Genomic DNA, 10,862 nt, shown 5'->3' with positions numbered 1-10,862 from the left:
GACACAGGAGTTTAGAAAACATCGTTTACTTATGGTTTCAGTTAATATCCCCGTTACAATTTACAATATGGTCACGCTTAAAATTAATAAAATGAGAGCAACTATACAGAAGATGTTCCTAAAGAATCTGCTAGGTATCTAAACTTTACAGTTGTTAATAAATATAAGTTATCGGTAGGAACTTTTATTTATTAATCAATCAATGAGAGTTTTTCGACGTAATTTTAAATGATTGTCGATAAAGTTCGTTTACGTAGTGTCTTTACATTAACCTCGACTTATCAAATATATAAACGATTTACAGGCTAACACAGTATATTTACAAAATAAATAATTCGTCAATGGTATAGGAATATTTCCAATTTGATTCTTGTCGAATTGCACGTATTTAAATTGTTCGTTCATTTATTTATACATATTCAGTCCCTCGATTTGCAAACGAACTGTGGAACCGATATTATCAATCTTTCCGGTTTCACCAGACAAGTGAAATAGAAAGAATTGAACGAGACACCGTTCAACCCTTTACTTGCCAAAGAACAATACGTCGTCCCGACATACATTTCTGAAAAGTGCCAAAAACGATACGTTGCTCCTAGATTTTCTAAGTGCTATAATTCATAAAAGAAAGTCAGTTTCGTTTCATAAAAATGACATCAAAAATTAAAGGTACACATACATTTCTATAATTTTATGTAATTAATATCGTGTGAAAGTCTCCTTAACTTTAACTCAGAATTAACCGAACTATAAATTTATTTTCTACAACTATGATTTTTGCTTAAAATCGTCTGGCATTCTTCGTAAATGTATGAAAATTTCTGCTGGCGCTCAAAGGGTTAATTCATGTCCAAATTAGGGGGCACCGCTGCACTCTGCGTCTGTATCGTGCTGACGTTCACCTGCGTCGGCCATTTTTTCTCGTCATCTTTGCCGTTTCGCATTTCCGGCGTCACTTTGGTCACGTCCATGGAATTTTTGTCTTTTTCCTTGTACATCATAAAGCCTCCCATGCCCATTGTTATTATGCCGCCAAATATGGTTATGTATTTCAGGACCCTAAGTAAAAGAAATGTTATTTTCGTGAAAACCCATTACAGAATAAGTTTTTTCTTATTTTCGTGATTTAAATTTATCGAATCATGATTAGATTTAAGAAATGCAAAGATGGTTTAGTGCGAGAATGGTCCTTTAAATTAAAAATGATTAATGTGAAAAAATACTATCGTTTAAAGTGAAAATTAGTAATCATTACAGAATAATCCTTTTTTTTTTATTTTCGTGATCTAAACGTATTGAACAATGTTCAGCTTCAAGAAATGTGCAGAAATAACAAAAATATCGGAAATTGCTAATCATGATCGATCATTCCAACTATTTAAAAGTTCATTAAAGTCGAAAGAAATACTTTACTTAACAACGGTCAGCAACGCGAACACAACTTTCAGCTTCTTCACGAATTCGTCGCCAAGTAGAATACCTTCGTCCACCCAGAAAAACGGAAACAGACATTCTGGGAAGTTTTTCATCAATTTGAACTTCTCTACCTTCGAAAGGAACATGTTGAACTGCAGCCTCTTGTGTGCACTTAACGGGGTGGCCGTCATTGGCTCGAAGTCCATGGAAAGATCATGGTCTTCCTATAAGAGAACAGTCACGAAACGTGAATTCATTGAAATTAACCCTTTACGGTCGAATGCCGACTACGGTAGTAATGGCGTCTTCGAACGTTGATATCCACAATTGAAGCTTGTAAATGAATAATATAATTATTCAAATAACAAGTGACTGATATTTGATTTTCCTCTTTTCTAATATAAAAATGTAATTTAAGACTTTGATGCATAGCTAATTTAGTTGTTTTAAGAAAAGAGTTTTAAACTATTTAAAAAATTCTCGTCATCGAAAGGTTAATAATGATAATCGAGAATATAGTACATGGTATATTTCCTTACATTCAAAACAGAATATTAAGTTCGGTTAAATAAAGTAAGCTAATCATGAACGAAACACGTATTCAAAATTGTTAATAAATATCTGAATTTCTTCAACTAATCAAATGAATTTTAAATAAAATATTTGATTTAGTAGTTACCTAAGTAAATGATATTTCATTTACATATTTTAATAGCAACTTTTACAGATACCATTTTGATAGAATTATTCAATTTAAATTCTACCAAATTTTAGATGACAGTTTTATTTCAACGACATTAATGCTTGTAAATATTTCTACATATTTAAGAAACAATATCATGCAATCATCAGCCTCCGATTTTAATAAAAATTCACAAGTAAAATAATCGAAATTATTGAATGCATATTTTTTAATCGATAATTACATCGTACGCCGGCCAAGTTTCAGCTACTGGAAATGTAAGCGTCGGTGATTTTATTAATATATTTTTAAACATCAATCAAACCGAAATTCGTAACTTACAAGAAAAATTAAGGAATTCGATTTTGTAATTTTACTTTGTATTTGTGTTATACATGTCTAAAAGGTTACATTAATGTAGGACTAGCAATTAGACGATAAACTAAAAATTAAATAAAAAGATAATTTATGTATATTTAAGTACCTTGATTATTAAATTCATGATAATTTAAGTACCTTGTTTGGATTAAGTCCGCCAACCAGCTGCAAATATTTCTCTTCCGTTCCTAAGAAATGTGGTTGAGAACCAACTAATGGTGCGCCCACGCATTTGTTCAAATCAAGTAAGTCTTTATCAAAACAAGTCTCTGGCGTAGGGCAATAACACTTATCCAGAGGATTTGTCTTCATGTCTCCAAAATTGCCTTCGTAATGATACGTATTGACACCTGTGGCACAAGGAATATATTGTTATTTTATTATTAATACTTTACATACAAGAAACCTGTTAACAGACTGCCTAATATTCGTATTAAAATACAAGACGGCTTAATAAATTTCTTTTAAATGACAACTTTAAGAGAAAATATTAAACTATTTTATTTAAAATACACTTGTTGGTTCACGATTATAATAATCGTTGTTATTAAAAGACAATCATTAATTTTCTATTTACAAAAATTCTTATATAAAAAGATATAATTAAATCATTAATAATCTAATATCTGATGCATATAGTTTTCGATATCTAATATCAATGAAAAGCTGTCGCGAAATGTTCTTGAGTTAATCATAATATTATAATTATTTAATACTGATAATCAATAGTAATTAATATTATTAGTAACATTGTAATATTGGTATTTAATTATTCTAACAATATTAAAAGCTTTTCTTTCGAGAATTCAAAAATGAGAGTTAGATTATTATTTCTATTACAATTACTACTATTATTCTACTACAGTGTAATTGTATTAGAATAATAAATTTTTATATATTCAAATAATAATTCTAATAAAGTATATTTCAAAATAATTACCACTACTATCCTAAATCAGTACACTTTTTCATTGCTCACGGTTCTCATTACTAGTATATAGCAACATGACATACCTTTAACTTTACTTTTGTATTGAAACGGCGCAGACAGGCTTCTGCAGATTTCCGGCGAGAAGGAAACAATGTCGTCCTGCTCCGTCATTAACGGCGGGAAGATCGTAGAGTCGGTACCGTTAAACTGGTTGCAACGATCATCGGCCCAAATCGATAGCATCGGCTCGCCATTGAACTCAATCACACGTCCAGTGTCACGATAATTTTTAATCCCACGAAGCACTCGGATGGTGGCAGGGTCAACGGATCCGTTTTTCTGCATGGACGTCAACATTCGATAAGGATCACGATAACAACAAGCTGAATAATGATGATGATGATGCCTTTATCAGATGACAAGACAATTAACTCTAGAACTACCAGAGAGGTCAAAATGATTCATTCCTGATTGCTTCTTTAATAATTATTAAAAATATAACTGTTAATTCTCTGAGAAATTACTATAGAAATTGATTCAACGATAGGTAAACTGAATTGTAAATCAATAGAAATCTCAATAGTAGCACTGTTGGAGTTTCCATAGAAAAATTTCGAAAACTCAGTTTGACTGTTCGGTAATTCTACTGTTTAATACAGATATAGAGTAACGGCGTCTAATATGGAACAGTTTCTAATATGGAACATCACAATATTTCGGAAAATAAATAGCTTGAAGTGTCGGTTACCATGGGAAACACTTCATTAGTAATAGAAAACAATCCTATTAATGGTTGGATATCAATTAAGAATTTGCCGTTGAATGCTAAGCATCAGTGTGTTTGGCGGTACGTTAAATTTTCTGAAAAACGAGTTGAATAGTCAAATTTCTTAATACAGATACGGCAACTTTTATTTTTCCATGATTTATCATTGAACGTGTTTGTTTTTCACTATCCGAAAGCAATTTGCCGTGAACTTAATTTCCTCTTACCATTCACCGAGTAAATTCAACGCTTTAGGGATTAATTAATTAACAATTGATCGTATGGTTAATTGTTAAATTGTGTCCACGTACCTTGCCAAACAAGGAGAACAAATACTGATCATCATCCAATGGTACTAAACTTTCTCCTTTCTCCTTCAACTGACTGCAAATCGCGGTCCCAGCAAAGTCTTTTACCCTACAATCGACGAAGAGCCCGTCGAAAAGTATATCACGGACTTTCGCTTTCACAAACACCGTCTGAGGTTTCTTGAAGATGCTGTCCACCCCCTTGTCTGCGGAGAATTCATCAAATGACAGTCAATATTTGCAGCAAAATAGAAAAAGGCCCCGCAAAACGATAAATGGGCATTCAAATATTTGAGTAATAATTAGATTGCGGGTCTTTCTAGTAAGGCAAAAATTTAATAACTGATTAATCGGGTAATATAAGGATCGATATAAAGTTAAATGAATGAAAGAGAACGCAGAACTTAACATCACTAACTTAACCCCTTCTCCTTTAATATCGTGACTCAACGAAAATTTTCAAGCGAATTCGACAAATCGGAATGTTATTTATTTATTTTGAATAAAAATGAAATATTACTGGTCTAGTATCAATTTTTATGTTTTATAGTAAACGTAGACACAGAATGAGCAGCAAATTTTTTCTTTTTATATTAAATTATCAACGATAAATTAGTTCGATCAATCACAGTTATAAAAGAAATTACAGGAGCAAGAGGTTAATTAATGAGATTCAATATATAATGAGAGATACTGTTGTTAACGGAGTATTCCCATTTTTCAAGTGAAGAGAACGGACATTTTTTGTCACACATTTGTAACCTATAGACAGCAAAGTGTTGTGAGAATCAATTGATTCTCTCTGTCAAGGCGAGGACTCTATGTAGGTGTCGTTCGTCACGTTAGCTGTTGCGGTCGTGTTATAAGTAAATCGTTTTCCACGACTCCCCGTGTTAGAATCTTTTAGTATTCTCAGGTAAGGCCAAGTTGACCTTCACTCTTGATCGAAATGTAATAATATCCAATCCGTGGTCGGAGGAACTTGACACATTGCGGACCAGACGTTTTGTCGTCGATCATGCTTGATAACCATTAAACATATTTCTCTACAACCTCTTGCTCTGTCATATTGCGTCAGGCTCGTGACGAAAATTTCAAGTTGAATTCGTCAAATCTGAACGTTTAGTGACTTTTTCTGAATATAAATTAAAGATTAGCTTTCTATCAGCGATCGTTAACCTGTGGAGTAAACGCAGACACGGAATAAGTATCAAATGATTATCTCTTTCTAATGAATTATTAACGATCAAGTAAGTAGCATCATCGAGCACAGTTCTGAATGAAATCATAGGTTGAATTTTTTGTTGATTTGTTGTTTTGAATGTTTTTTGTTTCATTTTTTGAGTTAAATACTCCACAGCGAGGAGTATTCGAAATTTGTTTTCGTGTTACTTATGAATTTTTCTTCAAGAATCTGAAATACCTTATCATCCACCCTTAACGTTAATATTTATAATAACAGAACATTTCTGTTCACTTCGATAAACTTTTACAAATGAATGTAATTGAAAATGAAAACAATGAGTGAAAAATAAAAGTATTGTTCTTGTCTGTGTAAATGAATTATTGCAATTATATATTATAATTTCTCCAATCTGTGTTAGAAATAGAGAAGAAAAATTAAAAGATAGCAATTCGTCAAAATCGAATGAAAATGTTATAAATATTATAATTCTATATATTTCTCTATTACGTAGTGTAAGTCGGGGATAGGTGACCCACATTTGTAAAAGAATTATTACATTATAAGTATTGTCGATACAGAATAAAAAATAAAATTTACTTATGGAAATAAATATACCTATACAAGAACAATAGTTAATAGATCTCTGTACAAAATTGCCTACGCTATACAAATAAATTGAAAATAATTGACAATTTTCATGAGATCGCCCTACATTCTGAGTTAATGAGAATTACCTTACGTATACAGTAACGTAAATTCAATTATAAAAAGGAAATTATAAAGGAAATTCAATTATAAAAGAATGTTTAAAAGTATATTCGCAATGAAACCCTTATTATCAATGCACGTTTCGTATTTTGATAATATATACTCACTGATAAGCCCCATAGCACTCGGTTGCTCGGCCAATACCATTTTAACCATCGACAGTATCAGTATATTTGGAAAAACAATTTCCTCCTCCCCGGTGAGCCCATTACTACGAGCAGGATTAAAGTACCACGTGGTTTTCACACGATACTCTATGCTGTCGTCTTCATCTCGATCGACTTGATCCACCTTCTGCTTGTATTCGCTGAAAACGTTGATTTTTACGTAAAAGAAATTTCATTCTGTTGTGAATTATTTTATGGGAACTAAGAAAAACAGTTGTTTCGACGAGTAAACGTTCGACAAGAAATAAATTGTTTCTTTTAAATAAAAACAAACATATAGGTATTTTTTTATTTTCCTATGTGTGTTTAAAATTTTAATATATAAGAAACAATTATTTCGACAGAAATTTAAATATTAAAATATCGTAGCAATACATCTAACAACGCTCACTCGTAAAAAAATGGACCAACTTCATGAACAATCGGTTTTTGTCCCGCCATTATTTCGTTTGGATTCGTTACGTTGAATAGATGTATCTTGAAATCCAACGGAAGAGGAAAGTCCGTCCACAAGTCTCGCATCTCAGTTCCATGTCTCAGTGATACTTGCTGCAACGATAGATGAGTGTTTTTTTCTTTTAAATTCAAAATCTTGGCAAATCTCGGTTTCTCTTAAACATTTTATTTATTTGAAAGATTCAGTTGTCTTTCGCTTTTTTCCTCTGAATTATTAACACGTTGAATGCCATGGGTGCCCCGGTGATCTTCAAGCAAATCAAATTACTCTAATTCCCTCAGTTAAACTAGAAATATGCTACCTAATGCGATGACATTCGACAAAATGATCATGCCATCATAATAACGCAATTCAATTAAATAATTTGATATTGTATATTTGTCAATTTGTGTATTTTTCTCCGTGAAATCGTGCGGCGTTCAACGTGTCAATATTACGTATAATTGTATTGAAGTAGTATTATCTTCATCGTTACCCATAAAACAACATGGCGACCACGTTGAATGAAAACAGGCGGGAACGGTAAAACAAGAACAAAGTAAAAATAAAATCAAATGAAAGGAATAATGTTACTTAACGGAGAAAACAAAGTAAAATAAACTGTAAGATGAGAGATTATTTGAGAAATTAGATAAAGGGAATTTTAAAGAAAAGATTATGGACAACACGAGGAAACACTTAATCGTGTCTTTTTAAAAAGATTATTTTAATTGTGCTACGACTTATTTTAATTGTAATTAATTCTTAGGTTAACGAAGCTTATGATATTATACATAGCAAAGGAAAATAAAAACGTGACAACATAGTGTGTATATGTTAATGACATATAATGTAAATGATACGTTGAAATATTCGTAATGAAGTACCACTATCGAAAATAACAAAGCAAAGCAGCATGAAATAACAATTACAGAAATAAGAATAGAATCAGACTATGATAACAATGATGAGTGAGTAACAACCATGAGAAGCAGAAAGTAATGGTCATGGTAGTCATGGATGTTTATCATGAAGTTAATTTCGCCTCGACACAGAAACTGATTCTTCGCCACGTATTACTAAACGTTATTGGGATTATTATAATCAATTAAATATTCCACCAACTTGTTTGAACAATATAGTGACGGTTATTAGTAGCTTTAAAATCTAACTCTTGTACAATGAAGTTAGCGATTAAATTATAAAAAGACACAAAATACGAAATACAAATTAAAAAAAGTACAAGATACAAAATGCAAATTTAGAAAAAAAAACACAAAATACCATTGTTCTAAAACTTCTATCATCGATGAATTTTGTATATACCAGTATTATTCGTAAAACATAATAACATTGATGAACATATTGCGCAACAATGAGAAAGGCAGAATTATCGCATTCAACAAAATACAACCGTCTGTTACTGTGATACTATTTCACAGGAATAATTAAAATAACGTACAAAGAGGAAAGAAGAAATAAAATCACACCGACGCGTCCCGCACTTACTCTTTTTATCTGCATTTTGACGATCGGTGGAAATATAATCATTAGGACAATAAATCCGAAACCAAACATAGATCCGCCGATGATCATCAATTTTTTTGGCTTCATTTTAGACATCATCTAGACAAAATCATAAACGTAAATATTTAAACTATCCAACACACTTGCGTGGGCTGTTTGTGTACAATATTCGAAATGATTAAAAAGAGGGGAATACGAATTAAGCAGGAAGAAACGTAAAATACATTGAAATTATTTCCATTCGGAGTAAATGTAATAAAATCTGTCTATTCAATACATCATTACTGAAACAATGCTACCGAAAACCATAAAACACAATAAATAAACAACAAAACGAAAATTTTATCTGAATAATCGATTTAAGTGGAGTGGTGTAAAGTATAACAAGGATAACGCTGTTCATCCCACCTAATTCACGTTATAATGGACATAACAGTAATGAAATTAAATGAATAAATTAGTTAACAATACTCAGATGATTTCTTCAGTTACTATATATAGTTTTTAACTCTTCAAAGCGTGGATCATATTTACACAAGAGCATGTAGAACAATTTTAAACAAAATTTTAAAAATTTCAATATTTTCTTATGCAAAAAGAAAAGAAAACTGCGTTAAAAATTTGCACCACTAATATTTTGAAAGATATTATAGTAGCACTCACTATATACCTTGCATAAACAAATAGAAACCCAAAAATTCCGTGTTATAGCGATTTCACGTTACAAATCTCGCGTTGAATTCCTTTTTTTGATACTAGTTCTTTCTCAGCTTGTATCACTTTTTTATGAAAGAGCTCATTTTTATAGTTATTTTTCAATAATTTTTTAATCGCGTTACCGGAGGTTCTACTGCGCAAAATAGAAACAACAGAAAAATATTACTTCCTGACTGTCTCTTAAAGATTCACTACGAAACTACAAAAATCGGCACTTCCGGTTCACCTAGCGTCGCCGTAATATACCAACACCACACCCGCCCCGTTCGATCATCAGTGTACAATTTCCATTAAAATCCGACAAAACCAAAAGCACTCGATCAATCGTGAATCGATCCGAGTAGCACAGCGGCCGGTTCTTTTATCAAACTTTGAAAACCTTGCAATAGCCCGGGGCACGTAGCTTGTTCTGAAGTTTCCGGCCGGTCGCTACAAACGAGAAGATGCCCAGAAGCGACGAGTACAAACTAAGATTGATGCTCCGACGTAAAACACGACCACTTAGATCGTACAATAGTTGCTTGACACGCATCGTTTCTTCGAAAAAAACAAGAAATGAATAAAACCTGTTGGCTTCTGAGTCTTCCGGCCGCCGCGAATCGTACTACCTCGAGGTCCTAGCGGATTCTAGATCTCGGAAGTCCCTAGGAGCATTTCTCTTGCGTTTACACTACTACCACCGGACGAGTCAAATCGACCGACTCAGAAATATCTATTTTACAAGCATTTCAGTCACGAAGGCGTTTTTGCAAAAGATTTTCAATTAAATTTGTGTATCTGAAGAGATACAAGACTAGGAGACCATTCGAATCTCAAGAAACGTATTGTACTAATTTGTTTTAAAAATGAAAAATAAGTCACTTGCTCGGTAGTTTTAGTGTTAAAACATCGACCGCCACTAATTATTCGCTATCACAATTTTTACGGTACACTATTGTCTAATTGTTTAGAGTATTAAACATTGTTCAACGTCAGTTATCTGACAAGTTATAATTTTCTTTAAGTAGTTTAGAAGCTTCAGTCATCGGTGACCGCTGACAGTCACTCATTCTTTCTGCAGCAAAGACAAAAGGGAAGAATTATTAATTGTTCGATATCACAATTCTTACGTTACACTGTTATCTAATTCATGCTACTGAAGATTTTTAATCGGCATCAGTTATCTATAATTATTTTATAATTTTGAAGCTTCGGTCACCGGTGACCACTGTGGCGCTAAGAAGAAACAATCTGCGTTCACATATGACCACCGTGGCAGTCAACGTGTTAAACTGTTCGTCGCATCCGTTCGCACACCTTGAGCAAATTACGGACTCGTTGGAACGCAGCGATCAACGGTGAGCACTCTTTCGCGGTGCGACGATCTAGGCCGGTCAATCTTCGTATAGTTGCAACGAAAGACTGCGGTTCCCGATTCTTGTCGTCCCGACGTAACGACATCGCGTGTTCTGCCCCCACTCACCCTTTACTGACCACGGTTCTCTTATTTGTTGTGCGAGCGACGTCGAATCCATGAAGTGCCTTAACACTAGAACTACCTAACAATAGATTATTTTCAAGATCATGTTGAATATTCAATG

General features: G+C 32.8%; 1 protein-coding gene across 3 annotated transcripts; it reads right to left on the bottom strand.

The window, feature by feature from the left end:
* Positions 1–10: 10 nt before the first annotated feature.
* LOC116426292 (sensory neuron membrane protein 1) lies at positions 11–10,739 on the bottom strand. 3 transcript variants are annotated; one of them, XM_031975053.2, is made up of 9 exons: positions 10,579–10,739; positions 8,548–8,664; positions 6,994–7,151; positions 6,543–6,742; positions 4,485–4,687; positions 3,491–3,746; positions 2,615–2,826; positions 1,414–1,640; positions 11–1,059 (listed from the first exon to the last, which is right to left on the bottom strand). In XM_031975053.2, exons 1-9 carry the CDS (start codon positions 10,720–10,722, stop codon positions 840–842), a joined length of 1,737 nt encoding a protein of 578 aa, XP_031830913.2. In that variant the 5' UTR covers positions 10,723–10,739; the 3' UTR covers positions 11–839. The 3 variants fall into 3 exon arrangements, with proteins under 3 accessions (XP_031830913.2, XP_031830912.1, XP_031830914.2); XM_031975052.2 differs by lacking the exon at positions 10,579–10,739 and adding an exon at positions 9,662–10,253; XM_031975054.2 differs by lacking the exon at positions 8,548–8,664.
* Positions 10,740–10,862: the final 123 nt, after the last annotated feature.

The sequence above is a fragment of the Nomia melanderi genome, chromosome 12, assembly GCF_051020985.1.
Source record: "Nomia melanderi isolate GNS246 chromosome 12, iyNomMela1, whole genome shotgun sequence".
Classification (NCBI taxonomy): Eukaryota; Metazoa; Arthropoda; class Insecta; order Hymenoptera; family Halictidae; genus Nomia; species Nomia melanderi.
This window is presented reverse-complemented; position numbering and strand designations above follow the sequence as displayed.